Here is a 26,710-nt window from a genome sequence, read left to right on the forward strand (position 1 = left end):
TGACCCCAATTTCAATTTTGTGGATCATCAAAAATATCTTATATGTGGCCTGCTTTAGCGGATGATTTTTTTTGTCTGTTCTGAAACTCGCGAACACATTTTAAGTGCTTACTATGCTAGAGAAACAGGGGACCCTAACAACCACTGTTCTATGATGATGGTGCATCATCAAATAATTTACAATGAAACTCAACATATTGATCAATAAGTGGCTTTTAAAGGGAAAACAATATACAACAGGTGGCGTTTTATGGCAAGGGGCCTTGTTCTTACAGCCACTAGGTGGCGCGGTTTGGAGTTGAGCATATACATCTAAAAGTAAAACGTGTACGCGTCCGACATCTGGCACATTGTACACAAATAAGCTAGCCTGTTTTGTGTAGCATTACTTAAAGATCGTAATTAAATTGTGAAAACGTTACATCTAAATAGTAACCAGTAGGACACTGGCAGTATAACATCGCAAACAAAACTGGGTGAGGTTTTAAGTAAATACTAATTTTGATTTGAAGCTTTCGTGACTGCAGGAATCCATACTCTGGTTCTTGCGGTAAAGTCACGTAGGTAGAAAATGAACAGATCACGACGTTTCGATAGCAACACAAGCCATCGTCCTCAGGTCAAACATTACAGCAGACGGACTGCTGAGGCAAATGTAGCGTAGCTCTCTCGCTACATTTCCTCTTGCCTTAGCAGTCTGCCTTGCTGTATTGTTTCACCTGAGGACGATGGCTTGTGTTGCTATCGAAACGTCGGGATCTATTATTTTTCTACCTACGTGACTTTACCGAAAGAACCAAAGAATATAAATATTAATTATTCTAGCTGTGCACTCCTTCTCACCCACTCAGGAATAATTTTATTTTATCCCCGTTTTAATACCTATTTTTTCATCTTCTTGATTATTGCAGTTACTTTTAATTCTCCTCATAACGTTCATAATATGTGAATATCATATGCGAAGGTCAGAAATAGAGTCGCTGATTTTGCGTGGAAATGTATAGCAGCCACATACTCTGAACAAGTGTTTCTAAATGAGGAAGGAAACACCAGAGTACCCGGATAAAAAAAAAATTCACACGACCACGGTGAGAACACTCAAACTCCAAATATACAGCAGCAGGCGTCAGTGTCGGGACTGAAGCCACGACCTCCTGTATACCAGGCGAGGTAGTTAACATCTCTCCACGGCGTGGGGTGGGAGGCTCTCGTCCAAGTTGAAGCTCAATGTTTGCTCTGTTTCAGCGGGTGACAACTCGAGCCACCGGGAAAGAGTCTCGTTTTACAACAGCGACCTGGGTCACCAAGCCAGCAATGGGTTGACACAAAAGGGGGATGTGTTCATGCACATACGCAGAAATTACAACGCTTATATGACAAGGCTTAAACGGACAAGTACTGCTCAAATAAACGTGCACAAGTCAGAGGGTGGAGCGGTGGTGCAAAGGTTTGCCCACCGTGCTATAAAGCTGATGACCTGTGTTATCGCTTGTTGATCCGTATCATCTTTGAAAAAGAGACCTGAGAATAATGGGTGAATTCGCTCTGAAGCAGATGTATTCTATCTATCAGTGAAAACACCAAAATATGAGAATTCACTTTCAATACTTAAACTAATGTAATAATTTGAGGTTTTATTCAAGGAGGGGGCCTACTTGGGACCTTTGGCCAATTTCCTCATTATTGGGTCTATTGTTTGGTGTTTTTCACAGGAGCATGTACTGTATCTATGTTGAACTTCTTTTGTACCATACGTAGCCAACAGTTTTCATTAATCATGAATCAAACTCCTGAATCACGAATCAAACCAATCCTATTGCTACAATCAAAATCCTATCCTTACCATGCTGGATCAGGTCTACTGACCAACTGTTGCAGGCTTTGTTCAGAATGAGATTTCATATACTCTCCGGGTGTTGTGATCATACTCCCAGAGCTGCAACATCCCCGTCACTCGCATCCCTTCTCCCTATATCCGGTCTGCCCTAAGGGAGCAAGCTGCTGCGCCTGGCTCCGGCGTCGTTTGCCGATGGCGTCTACCAGATGTGGGACAATCCCACGGTGCCCAACGCACGTCGCTTGAGCAGCGGCGTCATGCGGGGAGAGAGCGGCCTTCCCTCGGCCCTCAACCGCACCGTGCTGGCCGTCTTCTTCGGTACGGCCACCCTCGTCATGAATTTCCTACACTCGGGGCGAGTGCTGCCTGCTGTGTGAATGTTTAATTTGCGTGAGGCCCTTCTGTGAATATTTGGCAATTAATCCAGGCATGGTGATGCAGTCGAATAGGAGGCGAGTTCAGGATTAGGTGGTGACGTCCCAGCGGTGGCGGTTTTGCCGCTCATTGCAGAGGTTCGCGGTCCGAGCCTGGTGGCCACCCTGGTTAATATTCCTCGTGTATTAAGATTGGCTTCTTCACAATGTATGTTAAAGATCCTATGATGTTATTTGAAAAGCAGTATGCCATGTGTACCTGCGTCACTGTTTGGTTAAAATTTTGCCACATTTAGTAGATTTACTTGAAGTTAACTTTTATCCTTAAAGCCAGACTATACCTATCTGTGAAATGTAGCGCCGTCATGATGGACTCGTTCTATAATAATGGTGCTAATGCCAAATGTACTCTTCATAAATATTGTTATCACACTGAGATGGTTATGTTCATGAGATTCACGCCTGCAAAGCTGTGAGCTGACCTGTAATTACTTCTCAGATACACATGTCGGGATTTCTCCCAGTACTTCCACCTATAAACAAAACAAAATTACTAATTTATAACTTCGACCAAACATATCAAACGAGACATTTATGAAGATAGTCTGAGAATCATTTATGGTTTTACTGTAATACATTAATTCTCACGCAAATGTGTCTCGTCAAAATGAACAGATTTTAAATTATTGTACGCAATTCCCCGACTTCCAATCACATTCTTAATCGCTATACCTTGGTGAAAAACGGCTCGAGTAAATTGTAAAATAAGGATAAAAGAAACGTTTGTAGGTAGGCATGTGAATATTTTCCATAGAACATTTCAACACGAGATGGGGTCGTGTCTTACCACTTCCAGGTTGGTGAGACATTTGCATCACCCTAGCTAGGTCAATATTAATGATCACATGGAGATAGTTACGTGCCTGAGAAATATACCTGCATAGCTGACGTGGCATATGTTTTGAGTGTGTAAGTTATGAATGAAACAAAGAAGCAACAATTTCGATTTAAAGCTTTCGTGACTGCAGGGATTCATCTTCTTGGTTCTTTCGGTAAAGTCACGTAGAAGGGAAATAATAAAATAATAAAAATAAAACATTATAAAATAATTCTCACGACGTTTCGGCCACAACGCAAGCAGCCGTCCTCAGGCGAAGAACAGCTCTGTCAGAAATTCAGACGCTGTCTTTCCGACAGACCTGTTCTTCACCTGAGGACGGCTGCTTGCGTTGTGGCCGAAACGTCGTGAGAATTATTTTATTATGTTTTATCTTTATTATTTTATTATTTCCCTTCTACGTGACTTTACCGAAAGAACCAAGAAGAAAAAAAAAGCAACAACTAAAGTTTTTCCTTTTTTTCTGGGGGATCGGTGGGGGGGGTGACAGGTCAGCACATTGTGGATGAGATCGTTGATACACGACAAGTGGGCTGCCCGGCCGAGTTCCTCAACATCCCCATCCCGTGGAACGACACGGCCTTCTCCAACAGCCCCTACCACGTGCTGCCCTTTCAGCGCAGCCAATGGGACAAGAGCACCGGCTCGGCCCCAAACAACCCGAGGATGCCGGTAAGTCACGTGATTTGCACAATAGGGATGCTGCTGCACCTAAAGCAGCGGTTATCACACTGGACTTGCAATTCAGGGGTCACGAGTTGAATCACCCAGTCCACCAGAGTATTCTTCTTCTTTTGTATGGCATAGGGGGTGGGGGGGTGGAACCAAAAGTTAATATAGATGATGTCATAGCTGAATGTTAAGGTCCTTCAACAAATCCAAGGCCCCAGTAGACACTGTACGGATTTCAACGATCCCGCGAGGGTGTGCGTGGATGGCTCACTCGTCGGTGATGCGTTTGATGGTTTGGGGTTTACCACAGTCGCAGTTTGGCGATTATTTGATTTTGCATTTATGGAACGTGTACGTGGCACATCTCCCGTGCTGTGTTTGAGCGTGGTTCAGCATGGTCCACGCTGGTGTTAAACAATGGGCAGGTTTCTTCAATACCCCCCCACCCACCCAGCAGTATATAATTTGGTTCACCACACTTGGTGAGGGTATACAGGGAGGGTGCTTCCAACTTTTTCAAGATGCTTGACGAGCGTGGAGGAGTAGGACATATAATAGTCTCGAGCGGGGCTCCCCAGGGGTCTCGTTGGGTTCCCCAGAGCTCTCTCTCTCTCAGGGCGGCTCTTCCGCCAGCAGTGTCGTGAGCCAGCAATTGCAGGGCAGGAACATGACATGTGGTTTCCCTTTGCAATTCAGTGAAATCCTAAAATCTGTGACCTCATGCAATCCATGGCATTTTCAGGGGGAAAAACGTAATAGCTTAGTGTGAAAAGTGACAAATAATGAAGAAGCATATTGTTTTGGAAATCGAAATGGCAATATTGATATTTAACAAATCCTTTTGCTTTTTTTTGTTTCTTCCAGGTGAATAAGGTGACATCGTGGCTTGACGGCAGTGCGATATACGGTTGTTCGAGGAGTTGGTGTCACGCGCTGCGCACGTTTGACAGAGGGATGCTGAAAAGCAGCGAGAACGGCTCCCTTCCCGCTGTCAGCGACCGTTCTCTGCGGCTCATTGGTGCCCCTTCCCCATCCTACAAAGCGGGCAGCTCGGGGCACAGCAACCTCTACGGTAACAACGCCGGTTGCATTCACGTGCTTTCTCGAAGTATAGCGCAGGAGCAATATTAGAATTTGCCGCGATCGATAACGGCGACGCTGCGACGGGTGCTACGATGCGAGTTCCATACGGCAATTGTGTTGTCCATTTTGTCAAATGTAGTGATTTCGTGAATATCATTTGCTGAAATGTGTTTCTCTTATTGATTTAAATTCCTGACAAAATATTCGTGAAATAGCAAGCAAAAAAGTAGAGTTGTAAATCCTTAGATATTAGCCGTAAAAAATAAGTGCTTTGCAAAAATATCTTCCAGAGTTATTGAGTAATTCTTTCAGAGCGGGGCGGGTGGTGGCCATGGACGTTGCCTATAATCGAGCAGTGTGGAGGCGGGAGCGAGGGTCGGTGGATTGTACAGATGTTGTTAAACTTCCTTCTCATGGGCGTTGAGATACCGTCAGTGGCGGCTCCTGCAAAATCTCTCAGGGGGGGCAAATGTCTGGATGATTGATAAGGTCCACCCATGCAATGAATAAATTAACAGCTTAAGCATGTAAAGGCAACTTCACTTCTTTAATATTAATGAAAAATAAAGTGACTCTTACAATACATCTTGTTTGTTTATATACTCACTATTAAAACAAACCACTCAAGTTTATTTTATTAAAGATTCCACTAGGTGGCGATAAATTATATTGTTGGATGAAACGTGCTTACGTATGATGACGTTAGCACGTATGATGACGTAAGCACGTTAGTGCATGCCCTCCCGGAAGCCATAGAGAATGCATTGCAGCGCCCCCGTTCAAAAAAAAACATCTTTGAATGTAAGTCTATGGGGCCACTCGGGGCGATTCTCAGCCGTAGTGAAATCGCCCAAAAAGAGGCGGTACTCCACAGAACGTGACATGACGCTGATTGGACTATATCCAGGGGCTGACAGTGACGGCTAGCGTGACTCTGTGGTTGAATGACATTGGTGGTGCGTCGCCCAATCGCCCTAATGAAGAAACCGCCCCTGGATACCGTACTCTCTGGCTTGCCCGGAGAAGGCAGTACGGCAAATGGATTAATCGCCGTCTGTTTCCATTCGTACGGGCTAGAGTGTTGCCTCCTCGCGCTCGTGGGTTTTCTTCGGGTGCTATGGTTTTCTCCATGCTTGCATAGTAAACACTCGTCGTTGATTGGCTGAACACATCTTACAATACATTCGCAATGCAGGACCCTCCTGAAACAAAGTCCCTTGACTCAGTGGAGCTGCTTCTATGATTGTAACTTTCGTAGTTTGTTTATTGATCTTATATTTGTTGCATAACTAACAGAAATGTGTGCGTTGTTAGCATAATAAGTTTTATATATCAGAATAACTATTAGTGGGCGTTTGGGGCAGATGTGTGTAAGATTATATGCCTACCGTTGAAGACGCATTGAGTAACCTTTCTTTCTTACGAGATGAACTGCAAAGCACAGAAAAATGTAATAAAAATGTTAATACAATTACAAAGATTTGTAAAACTCATATCCTGATAATCGTCATGTCGTGAAATTTGGTATTGATTCGTAATCATGAACAATTAGAATTGTAACAACCGTCGTTGGCATCGATCCCATTTTCACAAAACAGTGAATGAAATGCCATCGATTTGAGACACGCTTTGAAAGGGACAGAAAAAATACGATTGTGCTTCTGTGCTACAGAGTTTGGAAATTCACGAGGAAATGAGAGCCCTTTCCTGAAAGCCATCGGCACGGTGTGGCTGCGCTACCACAACCACTTGGCGGAAAAAATGCGCCAAGAAAACCCAGAAATGTCTGACAAGGAGCTCTTCATAAACGCACGCAAATGGGTCGTCGGAGTGTATCAGGTAGGGAGGTCACTTTCCAGTCGTGAGACGTAACATGCATTGCACAGCACTTACTCAACTGTATGCCGATGAACATGTTGGAAACTCCAGCTATTCGCTGCTGGTAAAACACTTCATGTTGCATATTTTTCTCAGAACATTGTCCTCTACGAGTGGCTGCCAGCAATGCTTGGGAAGAACACGGCGGAATACAAAGGTAGCGATGCATCATTAAAATTATATCCTCAATTCGGTCAGAAATTTCACCCCGTTCGCAATCCGTGTAACTTATTCACATGGTGCCTTTATTGGAGCTTTAAACATAGCATCCCTGGAGTGCATTTAAAGGGAGGGAGGAGGCACCCAAACGCCGAGGGCCTTAACTAGGTCAATGTTAAACAAAATTAAAACAAACGTTGAAGACCAAACAGACGGAGTAACTACACCATTGGAACCTCATTTGCCAGTAAAAAGATATGATAATTGTTTTTTTACCCTTCTATCTGGCAACAAAACTGACACCTTTTTTACAAGGAGTCATGTTTGCATAGACCACAATACCTGCAGTCACAATTAACTTCAAGGACAGTGTACATTATCAGAGTTATGTTTTATGTTTACATTATGACTGCAGGTATTGTGGTCTATGCAAACATGACTCCTTGTAAAAAAGGTGTCAGTTTTGTTGCCAGATAAAAGGGTAAAAAACCAATTATCATATTTTTTACTGGCAAATGAGGTTCCAATGGTGTAAATGCTTACTCCGAGCTCTCATACTCTGATGGTGCATTGTCTTTGAGTTGTGCGCCTTTTGGCGTCATCTGGTCCAACCCATGTGAGACTAGGCTCTAAGGAAAGCTGTCTCGGGTGTGGACCAATTAACTTTAAGGACAGTGCACATTTTCAGAGTTATGTTTTTTGTTTGCATTATGACTGCAGATATTGTGGTCTATGCAAACATGACTACTTGTAAAAAAGGTGTCAGTTTTGTTTCCAGATAGAAGGGTAAATAAACAATTATCAGACGGAGTAACGTTACGATTTGTTTGTGTCCATCGCACATTCTCTTCTCGCTCTCACCCCCTGCATACGTTGCCCCAAGGTGGCAGAGTGTTAACTACCTCGCCTGGTATACAGGAGGTTGTGGGTTCGTCCCCGACCCTGACGCCTGTATATGTGGAGTTTGCATGTTCTCCCCGTGGCCGCTTGGATTTTTAAATCCTTTATATTAAGTTCACTTGCTTGCTTGCTTGCGCGCTTACGACCGTGCAAATCTTTCGGTCGTTTTTTAACCCACTTCCCGTGATCCAATCGAGCTGACATTTAGCACACAGACTCGTTGTGCGTGACAATTTATTTTCGTGAAAAAGAAATTTCCCTAACTTGACACTTTTTAGGAAAAAATAAATTATATTTAATTACCAATTGCTTAATGGTGGCAGGCAATCATCTGACCCATAGGTGGCAGCCATCTCAAGCCAGAGGACGAAGACTCTAGCCGCCACGCATATAAAGGATTTATAGTGAAAACGTTGTTTTTACCGGTGAATTTTTTCTCCAGGTCCTCCCTCCATATACAGTATAGAAACAAGCACTTTGAGTATTTGGCTGCTATACTATTCCACGTAATAAGTCACTTTGTTGAGCTATCATTTGCGGCCAGGTCGCTTCTGACAAAGAGTTATATATCTCAGTGGGTCTTACTTGATTAAATAAAAATAGTTTTAGTTTCGTTCAGAAAACGTGGTGACTCCCGTTGCTTAATTGTGCAAACTTTGTCCAACCTACTCCAATTATTGCATACCGTTTGTATCTCAACTAACTTGACGCCATTTTTAATGTTAATATTGTTTGAAGTGTGCCCTCACATACGTACTGAATTTAACATGTAACAACTGAGGCATTATTTTGAACAAATGCTTTCCATTGCACCACAGGGTATAAGCCCCAGGTGAACCCCAGCATTTCTGTGGAGTTTCAGGCGGCCGCAATGAGGTTTGGCCACACTATGGTGCCACCGGGAGTTTACAAGAGGTGAGAAAACGATCACTTGTGTTTTATTACTGTCATGACCTTTCACGTCGTCATTCATGACAGTGATTGTTTCTTTTATATTTAGCTGTGCTCAAACGATGTTCAGGCATCTTAAATCCCCACACCACTTTGCCACCCAGAAAAATCAACAGGGACACCACAGTTTTGTTGATCAGCAAGTGATGTGTGGTCATTCAAAGTGTGGGCACTCTCACCCTATTCCAAGACAAAGGTGCTTTAAAATAATACATTATTATCTGGCCAGTGTAGAAGACTTGGCCAAAATGTCTTCGAGAGGGGCTCTCCAGAGCTCTCTTATTTTGTGGATGCCTTTCCACTAGCAGTGGCACGAGCAAGCAATTGCAGGGCTGCACCTTTACTTTTCACCTTTACATGTGATATGTTGGCCTGTGGTATTGCAATTAGTAATCATTTGAAATGGAAGCACGGTTCAGATCTTGATTGGTCCCTATCCCTGAGAACGGACAATCTTGTTGTTTGAGGTGCATGAGATCGAACACGCTGCATGCGCATTTAAAATAACAATGAGCAGTTTTACGGGTCATTCAGAATGGTGGAACAAAAATTTTCATAGGAATAATCGAAATAAAATTGCAGCGTTGATTTTTTTTTAAAAGGGTATACGTGCACATTACTTAATGCTGTAAATGTCCACGTTGGTAACATTGAATAATAATAATAATAATAATGAATAGACGAGGACCTTCCATATCCATCAGTCAGGGACGTTTTTTTGCCATACTTCTTCACACAATAGTCAGTGCAGGATGGTGAAGGTGATCGTCAAGATGAGTTCAGATGTCAGTCACCACTGATGTTCGCCAAGGCCAGGACTCAAACTCAGGTCACTGGGTTTCCAGTGGTCGTATATCAAACAAAACAAAACGTATGAAAAAAACCAAGAATAGGTTTGACCATTTCTGGCAATAAAACAGGTGTTAAGATGTTTAAACACCAAATAGAAACCTTTTCCAAGGAATCACGTTCGCATGGACCACACGTACTTGTGGTGAACATCAAAACAAACTTGCTCTGATAATATATGCATTGTCAAAACAAAACACATCACCGATCTTTCCCACGTTGGATATTAACATTATGGAAAATAAAATTAAGGTCTTTCATGATTATAGTTATGTCTTTGAGTTGAATCAACATGTTTTTTGTTGTCGTTGTTAATTAGCATAATTGATTTGAGTTTGTTCATGTAAACTTTCCACAGGGATGATTCTTGCAATTTTAAGCCATCTGATCCAAAGTCTGAATATAATGCAAGCCGCATGTGCAACAACTACTGGACCAAGGAGGTATTTTTCTCTATTTTAAATTGCTTTTCAAATGGCTGAACGAGCTGTGAAATTCACCATACACATTGCATTTTCTCCGGAAAAATCTGATTCCATTTCCTTTTTTTCATCAGGTTTTCCGATCAGGACACGAAGTTGATGAATTCGTGCTCGGAATGGCTTCTCAAATTGCCGAACAGGAAGACCACGTCATTGTCGAGGACCTCCTAGGTGAGATAATCGACCCACTGCTTCTTGCTTAACGGTTGAAGCTTCAGTTCATCGGCCATAATTTATTTAGGCCTCCCCCACACCATCGCTACCTGACAGTCCCGTGAAGCCACAATCACTCTTACAAAAGAGCTGATGTCAGTGCTGCATCTCTCTACAATAGTTGTTTTGTTTTCTCTCCTTCTCCAGCATGTCCACCTCATGCGGCTGTAATTCCATCACCGGTCTCGTCCTTTGGCCACCATCGTTTCCAATGATGATGGCCAATGAAAGCAAAAGCCCCATTTGCTTTCATTAAGTCAATGTGGTGACTATAATTTCCATTTGCTCCCTCATCTCAGTGCAATTCCTGGCATGCATTTATCCACGCTTTTTTGCACAGTTTTCAGATTTGGATTCATTTCCTCTCACAATGTCCATGTTTCTGACGCATGTACCATAGCGGACAATATCGGTTTTGTTTATTTCTTCAAGCACATTCATAAGTGGCTTTTCGTGACAAAAATGCATTTCCCTAAAATAATTCCATCCTGCTCTCAATAATCGTTTTAGGTCGCCATTTTGTCCCAGTCTGCCTTCAACAACATTGCATCTCACTTCAACAATCGTAACTCATGTATGCCTCACTCACCAGTATGAAATTGCTTTGGCAGTCCATTACAATCATACTCTTAGTTTTTTCGGTAAAGTCACGTAGGTAAAAAGTTAAATTAAAATTAATAAAAATAAAATAATAAAATTCACGACGTTTCGGAGGCAACACAAGTCTCCGTCATCAGGTGGGACCGTCACAGCCAGATTTGCTGTATCAAGTGAGGCAGGGATTCCAAGATGCAAGTTCTTAAATACAAGTTAAGGGGGAGGGGGGGGGCATCTTGGAATCCCTGCCTCACTTGATACAGCAAATCTGGCTGTGACGGTCCCACCTGATGACGGAGACTTGTGTTGCCTCCGAAACGTCGTGAATTTTATTATTTTATTTTTACTAATTTTAATTTCATTTTTTACCTACGTGACTTTACCGAAAAAACTAAAGAGTATGAATCCTTGCAGTCACGAAAGCTTCAAATCTAGAATCCATTACAATCGTTGCACGCGTGCCTTTTCCCCATTTCTTGCTACAGACAGCATGTACGGCCCTATGAAGGCTTCCCGCCTGGACCTCATGGCCATTAACATCCAACGTGGACGGGACCACGGATTGCCCAGCTACGTTAAAATGCGGAAAGCCATGAACTTGGACCCAATCACCAAGTGGGAAGATATCAATCCCACGCTTAGTCAAAGAAATCCAGAGGTACGTCCGACGTGCGGTCTTGCGCAACCTTTTGAACGTTTTCTCAAGAAGAATGAAAGTATATGTACATTAGCTCTGTCCTCAACTCGGGTCAGAGTGCATTATAACACTCAGGAAAGTTATCCTACGTGATCGAGCCTATAGTAGTAAGTGGTTGAGTGTCTCTATGTGTGTACAAGATGATGGAGTGTCTGATGTTGATGACATCTTTCTGTATTTGTGTATGTATGTGTGTTTGCATAGATGGAAAGCCGCAGCGCAATGGTTAGCGCACTGCGCTGAGCTCGGTTCCCGTTCATGACCAATAATAGTGGCAAATATTTGAACTGGTCCTGAGCCTCCCCTAGGTCGACTCAACCTCAGATCAGTACCTGGTGCTGTGTGTAAACATTGTCACTTGGGAGACAAAGGCGACCGGGCGTGGTGCTGGTCGCCCCACCCCTCGGGTGCCGTGCCGGCCTTCACAGGTGCTCGCTAACAGCGCTTGCCCCAACAGTCTTTCGATGCTAAACAGGGGATCTTTGTCTTTTATCAGGTGATCGAGCGACTGAAGCAGCTCTATAACGGTGACATCTCCCGGCTGGAGCTGTGGCCGGGGGGGCTCTTGGAGTGCCAGGGGGGGCCTGGGCCCCTGTTCTCGCGCATCCTCGTTGATCAGTTTGAGCGCATCCGCGACGGGGACCGCTTCTGGTTTGAGAACACCAACAACGGGTGAGGTGCTGCTACTCGTGCTCGTTTACTGCTCATTGAGTTCCAAGTTTCTTGCAATGGCGCTGTAACCCACTTATTGCCATTGAAACACAACAACTCGTGTTCGAATACAAGTGAAGTGCCACTGATGGAATTGATATGCGATTAAAAAAGATAGTATTTGTGCAACTGTTGGCAGGCACCATTGGTTACCTCATGGCAAATGAGGTTCCAATGGTGTAAATGCTTACCCCGAGCTCTCATACTCTGTTGGTGCATTGTCTTTGAGTTGTGCGCCTTTTGGCGTCATCTGGTCCAACACCATGTGAGACTAGGCTCTAAGGAAAGCTGTCTCGGGTGTGGACCAATCATCTTCAAGGACAGTGCATACATTATCAGTTATGTTTTTTGTTTGCATTACGACTGCAGGTATTGTGGTCTATGCAAACATGACTCCTTGTAAAAAAGGTGTCAGTTTTGTTGCCAGATAGAAGGGTACAAAACCAATTGTCATGTTGGCAGGCACTTGTATTGCCAGTAGGCCGCATACAGACATGCAGAATGCCGCGGTGAAAGATTTTCCACATTTGCATGTAGAATTATAATGCATTGTGGTCTTTTATACAATTATTGATTGTCCCTTTGTATGTATAATGCACTATGTTTTAACTATACATCATGCCCCACGTGCAGTGGGCTTCTGTATGTGATCGCGCAGCAACAATGCGTGGAAAAATTGCTCGATAAAATATTCTGAAGATTAAGGGAATACTTTCACCTTCAGGCACCGTCTCATAAAAAAACGAACGCTTCAAATAAAAACTTGTCTGTTTACTTATTTTTATTTACTGCTTACATTTCTCATGTTGTTCATCGCGCACTGTTGCACTTTATTTTGCGCTCGGTTGTCATTTACTTTGCTCAGTCGGTGTTAGCCGCTGTGGGCATGACGCGTTTCTTTTCTCATTCCTGTTGCTCTAAGTTTGTTGGTACGTTGAACGTCTTTGAACCCATCTTCTTGGTTCTTTCGGTAAAGTCACGTAGAAGGGAAGTAATAAAATAATAAAAATAAAACATAATAAAATAATTCTCACGACGTTCCGGCCACAACGCAAGCAGCCGTCCTCAGGTGAAAACCAGGTCTGTCGAGGCGACAGCACATTCAGACGCTGTCGCCCCGACAGACCTGGTTTTCACCTGAGGACGGCTGCTTGCGTTGTGGCCGAAACGTCGTGAGAATTATTTTATTATGTTTAATTTTTTATTATTTTATTACTTCCCTTCTACGTGACTTTACCGAAAGAACCAAGAAGATGAATCCCTGCAGTCACGAAAGCTTTAAATCGAAAGTCTTTTGAACCGTACGTAGCCAACCGTGCTCATCGTCGCCATTCTGCCGCAATGTGCAGGCATGCCTAATTTATTTAGGGCGATATTGACACGTAAAATCAAGATTGATTGATTGAATGCGATGGGATTCATCGAGCCATGTTCTGTTCTTTCTCTCACCCTACATGCACCGAATTGTGCAATGTGAGAAACAAGCAGCCCTTATTTTCGACTCTGTGTGTGTGTCGGAAGCAATGAGGTCACTCGATTCGTAGCGGCCGACTCGATGCGCGACGTTCACCGCAATCTAAAAAAAATATCGAATCGTAAGAATTGATCGAATTGGTGAGAGCAATGAATCTTTACATACCTTCTCATTTAATTTGTTCCATGCTGAAACGTGACATGGTGTAAGCTTGGGGAGGCCTTAATCCAGCAGTGGATTGGCCATAGCTTATGATGATGATGATGACGACGATAACGAGGGTGATGATGAAACGTGTCTACTACGGGGAACCTCCTTTTGCCGTTCAGGATGTTCACGAAGTCGGACGTGGACGCTGTTCGAAGGACGAAATTCTCGAGTGTCCTGCAAGCCGTGATGAGGGTCAATAACCGCACCATCCAGGATGAAGTGTTCTTCTGGAGAGCCGGTGAGGCCGACCGAGAGGTCCGCTGCGTTTTGCCATCGAGTGGGGCTATAGATGAATTGGAGGGCAAACCCACCGACCGTGTATGAAAACACAAAAATTAACAGTACAATGGTGCAACGCAGTCACCGCAATTACTCCACTTGCACAGATCTTTGTCGGTTTTACTCCCCACATTGTGCGGGTAGTGGGGGTTAGTTGAATATGCTTCACCGTGCTGGTCGCTGCGGTGTTTGGTGATGATGGGGAGCGTAGATGTAGGAGCGCAGGTGTCCGGCGCAGCAGTTTATTTTTAAATCCTTTATATTAAGTTCACTTGCTTGCGCGCTTACGACCGTGCAAATCTTTCGGTCGTTTTTTAACCCACTTCCCGTGATCCAATCGAGCTGACATTTTGCACACAGACTCGTTGTGCATGACAATTTATTTTCGTGAAAAAAAAATTCCAAAATTTTCCACTTTTTAGGAAAAAAAATTTTTCATTTTTAATTTAAAATACCAATGTGATAAAAATGAAACTCTTACTCAAGAAAAACAGGAATGAATAATAAAATAAAACCGATGCCACGCATATAAAGGATTTATAGTGAAAAACTTTGTTTTTACGGGTTAATTTTTTCTCTCTTAAGTGTTCCATTGCTTTTGTGTGCTAGCTTTGGAATAATATTCTCTACCTTAATTTTTTTTTTGCGAAAGACTTTACCGTAAGGTGAATGAAGGATTTGTAGGAGGCAGCGCAGCAAGTGGGTTAATAACCTACTTGTCTGGCGCTTGAGTGTTCTGCCCACGTACTTGCAGGCATTGCACTTACTGTTCACAAATAGTGACAGAAATATTCAATAAATTGGCAACACGTCCCAAACAAAAGTAAAATTATTAAAGGAGTAGCCCTGTAATGTCTTGTTCTTGCCACTTGGCAGAAGGGCTCCCACTAGAGGGAGCTCTAGAGAGCCCCTCTAAAAGGGTATTTGGCCTACTCTTTCACACTGGCCACCCACACTTCACCCCGCCACACGCGTCGTGCAGATCTTACTGACTCTCGTGCTGGGTGGACACAGGCAGGGAGGATTCATGAGACGTGCACCATTGTTTCAAGTGCCACAACCAGGAGATCAAACAAGTCACCTCTTGGAATGCACGTCAAGTGTGCTAACCATTTGCAGTATCCCACCAAGCAATACCCCTCCTGAAAAAAATGCCACATCTTTAGGCTCAGTAAGGCTTGCCTGGACAAATGCATATTTTCGTAATTTCTGCTTCTCTCCAATTCATTGTGTGTTAGGAAACCCTTGCCAGCAGCCCAAGCAGCTCGCCGTGAGCGACCTGGAGCCGTGCACGCCCCCGGAGACCATCGACTATTTCTCAGGAAGTACGGGCAGCTTCGCAGCCACCATCGTGGCCCTTCTGCTGCTGCCTGTAGGTACGTAAAAAAACCGAGGCCTGGCCCTATAGAATGGTAACGATGCACAGTGGCGGGTGATATTCGAACTGGTCCTGAGAACCGGACTGTACACGTGTGTAAAGGTAAGATATCTCCCAAGTACCGATCTGTGGTGAATATTTTTGTGTTTCTTTTAACAGTGTGCATTTTAGTGTTGTGCCTCGTGTCGCGCCAACGGAAGAAAAGCTTTGAAAAAATGAAAGATCAGCAGCAGCTGAAGACGGGAAAGAAGCCCGGAGCAGATGGAATTCGTGGTAAGGAATTGAGCGTTACACTTTTGAAAGGGGTCTACATGGAGCAGGTAACAAAGATGTAAATATGCAACACCATTTAACACTATGCTCTGGTCCTGTTAATTGTGCCTGGGTGAGTGCGTGACTTGCTACATGCCTCATATGGCAATTGTTGTTGCTTTAAACCACGATGTGCTTTCACAATTCAATTTTCCATTTTGGTATGAGGACTTCTGGGCAAATAGAATAACTGTGGTTACTATGGAAATGTTCAACCAGGAATCTATGAGCACAATGCAGAATTTTTTGTACTTTGGTCATGAATATGAAAATGTTGGCCAAGGATATAAAAGAGCTCCCCTGCAGCCTAAAGCAATTATAGGTACCGCATGAACGTGTGGGATATCTTTTGTATTCATTGAGGTAGGCAGCCGGACAAAATAATTCACGGAGCCATACATTATTTCGGTAGTATCCTCTCAAACTTAATCACGTGTTTTGGCTGAAAATTAATGTGAAAGGCACTTGCAATTCGAAATACCAATGAATTGGCAATGAGAGGTTAGTTAAAAAAGATACAACATACAGTACAAATTCCTTCTCGAGGGGCTCTCTAGAGCGCCCTCCAATGGAGGCCCTTCTGCCAGCAGTGGCGTGAGCGAGCAATTGCAAGGCTGCACCTTTTACCTGCAGTACAAATGCATTGCGTCTATCAGCCAGCGAATGGCAGGGCAAGAAGGAACCCCTGCGGGACGTGCGGTTGAGGTTCGACGACGCGGGGTCGATCAAGGTGCTGGACTGCGCCGGGGCCCTGCTGCGCAGCCTGGAGGTGAAGGCCCTGTCGGGTGTGGAGCTGCTCTCCGCCAGCGACAGGGGCAACCTGCTGCTGGTGCACGTGCCCCAAGAGTACGACCTGGTGAGGCAGCAGCAGCAGCAGCGGCGCAGCCGCCACACCGCACCGCACCGTGACGTCACCTGGCGTGCTGCGCACCGGCGTTGTGCCGTGCAACGTCAGGCAGTCAAGGGCCAATGCCGTTACGAGTGTGCGATACCGCGCACGATATGTGTCACCACCTCAATGTATGCATGTGTGTTTAACTTCTTCTTGGTTCTTTCGGTAAAGTCACGTAGAAGGGAAATAATAAAATAATAAAAATAAAACATAATAAAATTGTATTATGTTTTAACATAAATTTTATTATGTTTTAACATAATACAATTTTATGATGTTTTATTTTTATTATTTTATTATTATTTCCCTTCTACGTGACTTTACTGAAAGAACCAAGAAGATGAATCCCTGCAGTCACGAAAGCTTTTAATCGAAATTTATGTTTAACTTATTTTGCACCGTGCGTAGCTAACCGTGCTCATCAGAGGTCTACCGGTGTGTTGTACACCAACTGCCTTTGCAAGGATTGCCTTAAGCTTATGTTAAGCACACTGATGGGTTAAACAAAAAAAACGTGTTTTCTCTGCCGGAACAAGTGCAGCATGTCCAGAATCTTCATTGAAGATTCCTGAGCCAGTGGTCAAAATGCTGACTCTACTCTTTGCTCCTTCGTTCTGTGGTCATGAATGTGAAAATGTAGGCCACCTCGGATTAGCACAGTCACACCTCCGATTAGCACGGTTAGCTACGTATGGTGCGAAAGAAGTTCAAGCTTCAAATCAAGATTCAAATCAAGATACATGGATACATTTAATTGAGCACTATTACAGCCAAAATATTCTATTAATTGCCATATACTTATGGAGAAGGGCAAGAGGTCATCACATCCAGTATTTTTTTTTTACCTGTGTTCGAAATATTAACATTTTTCTGTCTTCCACAGGTCCTGTTTTTTGATTCCGATTTACAGCGAACTAGATTTCAAGAAGATTTGGATACATTCTTAAGACAATTTGAGCGTCACTTCATTTCCAAATCCGGTGGCAATGAAAAGTTGCTGCTCATGAATGCAGTTACAAAAGAGCAACGGCAACTCATACTGGAGACATACTTCAGAAAGATCTTTGCAACGGTATTATTATAATTCATTGCTGTGATGTAAAAATTTGTTATCACATTTTCCCATCGAAATGAAATATGCAATTAATAAAATGCACCAAATAAACCAGCTCTTGTTTAGCTTGTATATATATACGTCACAGGAGATATTTCATAGAATATCGATATCCACACCTACAGAGAGATCACAAGCAAACCATTGTATTGGATGTGGCAGGTTTTGCAGATTGAATCATTTGGACCACAAGACGAGCTGAATGTGAGCGCCCAGCCGGTGAACGAGTCACCTGTGAAGTGTGAGCTGTCCCCCAGTGAGCTTGGGGACTTGTTAGGCCTTAAACCCGACTCTACTTTCCTGCAACACATGTTCCGTCTGGCGGATGGAGACAAGAATGGCTACCTGTGCTTCAGCGAGCTTCTAAGCGTGCTGCTAGTCTTCATCAAAGGTAAGACCTTGAAACTGAGGTTACAATATATATTTTTAAGTGCGGTGAAATTGATAAACGGCATCGACTGTGAATTTTGCGTCAGTTTCCGTCGTTGTGCTCTATAGCTCTCTGATGTATGTGTGTTTATGTTCTAGGTTGTACTGCATTGCTTTGAATGATGTCGTACGTTTTTCGCTCCCACTCATTGAGTTTCTGAAGAAGCTCCCAGAGTTTGGAGAGAAATGTCAGACAACATGCAACATGCAACATGTGGTACAACCTGAAAGCACATCAGAGTGTTGACCATTCAACTTTATAATCACTGCAAGTCCAAGTCGAGTCGCAAGTCATCAAATTCATGACTCGAGTCTGACTCGAGTCCAAGTCACATGACTCGAGTCCACATCTCATAGGTGGGACAAAGTCATTGTTATGCAAGTCCAAGTCGAGTCGCAAGTCATCAAATTCATGACTCGAGTCTGACTCGAGTCCAAGTCACATGACTCGAGTCCACACCTCTGCTGCTTACCAATGTGTTTGCATACAGACAAATAACTTGTCTCTTCCCGTGACCAGGAACTGCTGAGGCCAAATCTAAGCTGATGTTCCGTATGTACGAAGTCAGCCAAACTGGCTGCATGACGAAGAAAGAATTTGAAACTATGCTTAGGTTCGTAAGCCAGAGTGTGCGTGTGCGCGCACGCACGCATCCATATGAGACACATATACAGCTCTCTTTTTCATAACTCGCCTCAATAGTAATGAGCCTAGTTTCTCCATTCACAATGAGCACGAATGCTAACTTTCTCACGTTTTGTTTTCTTTCCTTTGTCTACGGGGTGGTAACGTAGGTCGTTTCTGGAGTTGTCCGATTACAGTTTGCCAAAGGAGGAGGAGGACAGCATCATGGACTCGGTGTGCAGCGAGTACGGCCTCAACGGCAAAACAGAATTCACGTGGCAGGACCTGCACAAGCTCTTGAATGAGCACTACCATGATGCCAGCAACCTGCAAATCCACGTCGCTGGTACAGAGCGCCGCTGCGAAGCCACCACGCACCACTCAGTCAGGGTGCACTCTGGGGGGGAAGTGGAATAGCATACGATCACTTAAGCATTAAGAAACCACGTTGGTTTTTTTTGTTCCAGTTTCAACAAAAATGTGTGTGTGTGTGTGTTGAAGCGGTAGTGCAGCGGTTAGCGCGCTAAGCTATGAACCTGGCGACCCGGGTTCGATTCCCGCTCACGGCCAACAACAGTGACGATTATCTGAACCGGTCCCGGGCCTCCCCTAGGTCGACTCAGCCTCAAATTAGTACCTGGTGCGGTGTGTATACATCGCCGCTGGGGAGACAAAGGCGGTCGGGCGTGGTGCTGGCCACCCACCCCCTCGTGTACCGTTCCGGCCTTCATAGGTGCTCGCTAACGGCACTTGCCCCTACAGACTGTTAAGGCTATACGGGGGATCTTTGTCTTTGTTGAACTTCATTCGCACCGCGCTATTATGTATAATTGGAACGAATATAAAACCTACAATTGTGCTGCATATTGCTCGATGGAAATATGCAAATATAGAATTAAATAGTGAATTTTCTGCCATTCTTAAATAGAGCATATCAATTACATATACAAGATATATAACAGGTAAACTGAGAATGCATTTTCAATACAAATTCATTAGGGTGTCATATATTTTTTGTACATGTTGCTAAGAAATTGTATACACGTATCTACATTACACAAATTTTCAACACGATAACCTGGTGTTAAAACAACGTCACATATGCTTCATTTCGCATAGGCTATTGTGTTCACCCAAATTTGCTTGCATTGTTTACAGGGATGCACGTGCCAAAGACGAAGAGAATCGAGCACACCATCTCCTTCATCCACCATCGCAAATCGCACGATGGGTAAATCGCGAGGTCGCTCGCGTTAATAAATAAATAAATAACTGCCGTCACGGCACTTGACTTCTCGAGGAATCGCGCTCGCTCCCGCAGAGCCGCGTGTGCGCGCATTTAGGCCTGCACATCCAGTGTGCCCCCCCACCCCCCAACCCCCCTACCCCCCAACCCCCCCAACTTTACTTACCATGGATCCATTAACATCGTTTCTCAAACCGTTCGGTGCTTTGCATAGTTGTTACAGTGTTGGAGCTAAGGGGTGGGTGGAGCGGAGGGGCTTTTAAACGCGGTCAAAAAGGGAAGCTGGAAAAGAAAATAGTTGAAAACCCAGAAGGGCGCACCGGTGCGGAAAAGTCTACTTGGATGAGTGTAGATTTCGGAAAAGTATACAAACTGGTAGCGTGTGACTGCCAGGCACTTGCCAAAAGCAACAGTGTTTATTCGCTCGAATTGCTCTTGGAACACACACATGATATGCCGGAGTGCTTTTGCAGAAACATAGGCGGCCAGACCCCACCGGACGTTTCATCTATTTGCATACGGAGGAAACAACACCAGACACCGAACAAAGTGACTTGTTGAACAACAAAATCCTTCCACTAAAAGGAGTCATTCACTCTAAAGTTATGCAAATTATTTACTTTTTTAAATGTTTTTCATATTATCTAAATATCAGGCCAGGTAGCACTGTCAAAAAAAGAGAAACCACTCAACTCACGATTTAAAGAGTTGCTAACTCAATTTACAGTTGGTGGTCAACTGAGTTGCACATCTCTTCAGTGTCAATAAAATCAGTACCAAGTTGGTAAGACTGGCTTCTGCCATGCAAATATCTGAATTTCCACTGCTAGTTGAAGGTTGATAAAGAATGCAAACACTGTCCAATTCTCATACAAGCAGGGGTACACTGTTAATAGTTTAAGTGTAGCTTGCCCTTTTCACTCGTGATAAAATAAATAAGTCTTGTTATGGTATTAGTTCAGTCATGTCATCCCCAAGTGCTGTATATGGAATACACATATAGGAAATGCATATATGCTTCATATGCAAAATGTGCTTTATTTGTGTGTATGTGTGCGTGTTAACCCATCAGTTCTAATGCTGGGAGAGTCGCTGGTAAACAAGATGAGAAGCCCGCAGAGTCTTCGCACAGACAGTGAGTGAAACTGATGCCCTCATTCTTAACGATATGATACAAATAAGATATACTCGTACTTAGATTTATTAGTACAGGTCTCCGACATGTCTTTGGGTTGTGTTCGGCACGACGTCTGACGTTTTGCTCCACATTCTGGGAATTTCAGGAACTGAATGAAGTAGCTTTCTGCGTAAGGAGCGGTGCAAACCGAGCATGCATTGGAGAGAAAAATTAATAACCATTTGCCTCCGCAAGAAATGCTTTGTCGGCCTTTGCGAATAAATAATTTTACCCCCCCCCCCCGTTTCCCTGTTACAGCACGAACAGCCCGCGAGGTCGCTTGTTTACAGAAGCCCGGCGTCAACACTATAATAGAAGCAAGCTGGGGCAGTCGATGCAGGCCGTCAAGCGCTACGTGGAAAACTACCGCCGCCACATCTTCTGCGTGGTCATCTTCTACGGAATCATGGCCGGCGTCATGGTCGAGCGCGCCTACTGTAAGTCACATTGGCCTTCGAGATCAATTAAAAAAATTCAACAACTACCCCCCACCGCACCCCCCCCCCCCCCCCGATTTTTTCTTACAGGAGAATATCAAAAAATGTTGTTGGAGAAAGATAGATGGCTAGTGAATTGTTACATCGCAGGGCTGTATGAGATGGTGTTGATGGCTTGGGAGGCCTTCAACCAGCAGTGGCTTGAACAGTCTTCATCCAGCAGTGGATTGAAGTGTTGGCCAATGATGGTGCATGACGATTTGAATATTTAAACGCTTGCTGCCATGATGGAAATGTAAGGTTTCCACCAAGGCCTCAGGGTGTATAACAGCAACGAGCATTGGCACATCGAGCATGGAAACATTTTGACATTTGTTTTTTTACTGTTATCACGCGCTGATGCTTTGGGCAGAGTGCTTGTGTTGTCCGGCATGACGAATGAAGTTCGGCTCCACGTGCTGGCAGCTTCCCTTGAGCTACTGAATCCATAAGAAGCTCCCGGCATGCGGAGCGAGACGTAGGACATCGTGCCAAACAACAACGTGGTACAACACGAACACACGTTGGAGAACTCAAACAAAACCTGTGCAACGGCGCTCGTCTCAGAGGCAGAAGTTGCGACTTCAAAAACACCTCAAAGTGTTGACTCCTTCATCAACCACTTGACTCAGGACCACCATTGGATATGAGCACTGTCCCCCATGCTCATTTGGGCAAGGGCCACTTTGGCTTTGATATTAGCTGCGAAACGTTTATTTCATTCGCTGATTTGTTTTTCGTTGTTCCTAATTCCACCTGCCTTTCACCCATAGATTACGCAGTTGGTGCAGAGCACTTTGGGATCCGGCAGGTGACGGAGGTGGGGATCATCCTGTCGCGCGGCACGGCGGCCGGGATTTCATTCTGCTACTCGTTCATCCTCCTCACCATGTGCCGGAACATCATCACGGCGCTGCGCGAGACGGCGCTCAACCACTACATCCCCTTCGACTCGGCCGTGGAATTTCACAAAATCATCGCAATGACCGCCGTCATTCTGTCCAGTGAGTTTAGGCAGTGCATTTTTTTTATTCTTCATCAAATTAATAAAGCACATGACACCAGAATGAACAAACCGATTTGAAATCAAAACCTTTCCAGACGTGGATGTGCTTGCTTTGTATACTGGGTGTGTGGTGGTGAATGGGGCATTCGAAGCATAAATAAGGGAGTGAAAGAGGGAGACAAAGGTAATACCAGCACTCCTGGACCTCCTAAGCACCCCCACCCCCCCAAGTAAAAAAAAACCTACCAATGTATGACAAAGAGTTTTACAGATTTCAAATCGACACTTCCACGCATCCGCTTAAATTAGACTTGCGGAGGGGGTGACGCTATGAAAGGTGAAATCAGTGGTGTCTCGAAGATTCAGTTGAACATGTTTGAAATACTGCTAGCACGTCCTTGAATTCATACGGGATACACAGCCAGGGTGGAGGGTGGTGGTGCGAGGTGTGGTGTCACCACCGTGCGCACTTGACCACCCACGTGCCAGCCAGCTAACCAGGTATAAAGATTTTTTTTAAATAATATGATTTTGTAAAAAAAAAAAAACGCTTATCGCAGTCAGGGTATGTGTGGTGTTTTTATTTGGCACTGACTTTTTTGCTTCCTGTCTGTAGTTCTTGGTCATGTATCACATCAATGAACATCTGAATGTGGACCAGACCTTCCTGGGGGGATCCGGTCAAACATCGAGACTGTTACTTGGTGCACTGTCTACTGAGGCGACAAAGGAGGCTGAACAATGCGCTGGCCACATCAGCACCATTAATTTAAATACGTGGAGACATCTGCTTGCAGCATGCAGCGCTATCCGAATACTGGCTAAAAAAACTAAAAACATTGCATTTTTTTGCGTCTAATATTACAACTTTTCCACAATGTATCGTGATCAATACGGTGTTAAACAGGACTTTTATGTTGGAGTCAGGATAAAGAACGTTGACAAGTGACCCACCAAGATGTATGGCCATCAGGGAAGAGAAGGCTAAAAGTGAAGGGCTCTCCAGAGCTCCCTCTAGTTGGTCATCCTTTTGCCGGCAGTGGCGTGAACAAGTCGATGCACGGCTGCACCTTTACCCAAATTTTCACGTAGCAAATGCTCGGTGAAGAGGGAAAAAGAGCAAACGTCCAAGTGAACTGCAATTCTGTTCGTGAAATGATTTTGGATACATAGCAGAAAATCAAATGAAAAAAACAGACCTATCCATGATTGCACACTTCGACAAAGCATGAAAAACGACTTTTACCTTTACAAACCTGTATATTTTCATTTTTATTTCATTCCACCACCACCACCACCACACAGATTTATATCAGTGTACAAACTCATGCATATGTGCCAAACACAAGGAAACATGCCACTTAATTTGAATGATGTAGGATTGTATCAAGTCACAATATGCAAATATAGTCTGAATATTGAGCTTCATAGAGTCCGTGAATCCTTGTCTGTTTACTTCCAAGACTAACAATATGCTTTTTTCACACTGTGATTTGTCAGCATATTTGGCTAATTTGAATGTTTACAAAAAGTTTAGCTTTCCAATATTTTTCAATAATAATTGTCACATTGTACGCACAATGATCAATCAAAATAAATTACCCAAGCGAACGTTTGCTGCGGGAAATGTATCACACATTATGCAAGACTGATTTATGTTTGCGCAGTAATTTTAGATTCCTCCTTAAATGTGGTTGTTTTTTTTGCGCCGATTTCTAATTCGGTTGGTTGACCTCAGATTTGTTTTCGTTATTCGCGTCATTGCTGTTGTACTTTACCCCATTGACTTTTGTCGTTCTGGCGACCCAGGTTACTCGAACAAAATGAGACTACACCATGGCCTCTTGCGTTTGGCCCGGGTTAAACAAAATAAACGTTTTTATGTGTATATTAACGGTTCCATTGTGTGGTAATACTATTTGTGGAGTGTGCACAATTTGATCTGATGCCTTTTTTTGCGTGTCTCTTCCTTAGTCCTGCACAGCATTGGCCATGTCGTGAACGTGTACCACTTCTCAGTGCTGCCACTCAGCGTGCTGTCCTGCCTCTTCCCAAACGTGTTCTTCAATGACGGGTGAGGCTCGCAATGACAATGTGGGTTTTTTCATTCATGAATTCATTTGTTTTTTTACTCTATTAACTTCATGTGCCGTTTGATGCTATGTTTGCCACGTCAATGAATGCTGTGCAACTGCTTCTATCTTGAAACTTAGGTCCGAGATGCCTAAAAAGTTCTACTGGTGGTTTTTTCAAACAATTCCGGGTACGTTTGCCAGGATGGTGACTCACTTATTTCCGTGCAACATTACACGGCTCGCAGGCACACACCTGTTTATCTCAAAGGCTTCTTTATAGGGCATTCAACAGTATGCAAAGCAACTCACTTGCATATTGCTGAATGATATTGCTCAATTCTGGGATTAATTGGTGATTACATTTTCCAGTAACATTTTGAGCTGGCCTTTCCGTGTACCTTGCCCGTGGGTAAGTTAGTTCAAAGGTGACACAATATGTTCGTATTATTGTAAATGAGGATTTTATTCTTTCTTGTTTTCATCAGTGTGCTGATCACTGTCCCATCACTTATCCCCTGCCAGGTATGACAGGTGTGCTGATACTGGCGGTACTTGCGGTGCTGTACATATTCGCCAGCCGCTTTGCCCGCAGTCACACCTTCAATGCCTTCTGGATAACCCACCAGCTGTACATCCTGCTCTATGTTTTGGTAGGAAGCTGTTCCGTTCAACTATTGACTCATTTGTTGCATGCAATAATGAATTTGAATTGTCACGCAACATGCGGATGGAATTAATCGAATTATAGAGCCCGGGTGATCATGTCATTTGTTTAAATCGAATGTAAAAGACAAAAAGTCTCCATTGATTTAGGCAATCGGCACTCATCCCCGCTGGCAGATCTGACCAGTGCTGGAGGTTGCATTCATGTGTCGATGGCCAGAAATTGCAATGGCAACTACTATGGCATGTTATTTACGCTGCCCTTTCAAGCGGGTGATCTGAGTTTGATTCTTGCACCATGGTTACCGTCAGTGGCAAGTAATATCTGAAGCTGTCTCGGGCACCACCCCCATTTTTAATTGTTTACCAAAGCACATGGACAAGCATGACAAGATGTGATCAACCCCCATGACTCACGTGGCCTGGGGAGGCCTTCAACAACACATTCACACATGGCTGTCATTTATTGTTACGATTATGATGATATAAAGTCTCGATCATATAAATCGAACTGGTTCCATTATTATTTTTTTTATTTTATCAACCTTGTTACATTGGTGTGCAATGCTGATACTCACACTTGTACATTTGATTTCTTCTCGTTTGCCCTTCCGACACAGACCATTCTGCACGGCAGTGTTGGCCTCATCCAGAAGCCGATGTTCTACGTATACTTTCTGCCACCAGCTCTTATTTTCCTGGGCGACCGTCTCTTGAGCCTGAGCCGACGCAAGGTGGAGATCACTGTGCTCAAGGCTGAGCTGCTTCCCTCAGGTGCTGCCTCTCATCCGCGGGCCTCATTTCTCACTCGGTGGTCTCCAGAATGTTGACGTCGCATGCATCATGCAATTTGAGAGTACAGATTTTGTTTCCTTTCGATTTAAAGCTTTCGTGACTGCAGGGATTCATCTCCTTTGTTCTTTCGGTAAAGTCACGTAGAAGGGAAATAATAAAATAATAAAAATAAAACGAATGTAAATTATTTTGTCAAGGCGCTCTTCCCCCTCCAACCCAGCTTAAATATACGCTCCAAGCGTGGTGGTGTTTCATTCA

General features: G+C 43.9%; 1 protein-coding gene across 1 annotated transcript in view; it reads left to right on the forward strand.

Annotated features, from left to right (window-relative positions):
- The window catches only part of LOC144949529 (dual oxidase 1-like), a 31,910-nt gene that overhangs the window by 352 nt on the left and 4,848 nt on the right, over positions 1-26,710 (forward strand). Inside the window, exons 2-27 of the mRNA XM_078879458.1 lie at positions 1,991-2,155; positions 3,600-3,781; positions 4,646-4,853; positions 6,537-6,703; positions 6,839-6,899; positions 8,620-8,716; positions 9,960-10,044; positions 10,158-10,254; positions 11,379-11,551; positions 12,087-12,262; positions 14,105-14,223; positions 15,503-15,640; positions 15,802-15,915; positions 16,611-16,810; positions 17,730-17,918; positions 18,123-18,351; positions 18,910-19,003; positions 19,185-19,360; positions 20,173-20,245; positions 21,333-21,395; positions 21,696-21,874; positions 22,687-22,917; positions 24,894-24,993; positions 25,133-25,182; positions 25,517-25,644; positions 26,278-26,431. Coding sequence (XP_078735584.1) covers positions 1,991-2,155; positions 3,600-3,781; positions 4,646-4,853; positions 6,537-6,703; positions 6,839-6,899; positions 8,620-8,716; positions 9,960-10,044; positions 10,158-10,254; positions 11,379-11,551; positions 12,087-12,262; positions 14,105-14,223; positions 15,503-15,640; positions 15,802-15,915; positions 16,611-16,810; positions 17,730-17,918; positions 18,123-18,351; positions 18,910-19,003; positions 19,185-19,360; positions 20,173-20,245; positions 21,333-21,395; positions 21,696-21,874; positions 22,687-22,917; positions 24,894-24,993; positions 25,133-25,182; positions 25,517-25,644; positions 26,278-26,431 — 3,648 coding nt within the window. The remainder of the gene's footprint in view (positions 1-1,990; positions 2,156-3,599; positions 3,782-4,645; positions 4,854-6,536; positions 6,704-6,838; positions 6,900-8,619; positions 8,717-9,959; positions 10,045-10,157; positions 10,255-11,378; positions 11,552-12,086; positions 12,263-14,104; positions 14,224-15,502; positions 15,641-15,801; positions 15,916-16,610; positions 16,811-17,729; positions 17,919-18,122; positions 18,352-18,909; positions 19,004-19,184; positions 19,361-20,172; positions 20,246-21,332; positions 21,396-21,695; positions 21,875-22,686; positions 22,918-24,893; positions 24,994-25,132; positions 25,183-25,516; positions 25,645-26,277; positions 26,432-26,710) is intronic.

The sequence above is a fragment of the Lampetra fluviatilis genome, chromosome 3, assembly GCF_964198595.1.
Source record: "Lampetra fluviatilis chromosome 3, kcLamFluv1.1, whole genome shotgun sequence".
In the NCBI taxonomy this organism is placed as follows: domain Eukaryota; kingdom Metazoa; phylum Chordata; class Hyperoartia; order Petromyzontiformes; family Petromyzontidae; genus Lampetra; species Lampetra fluviatilis.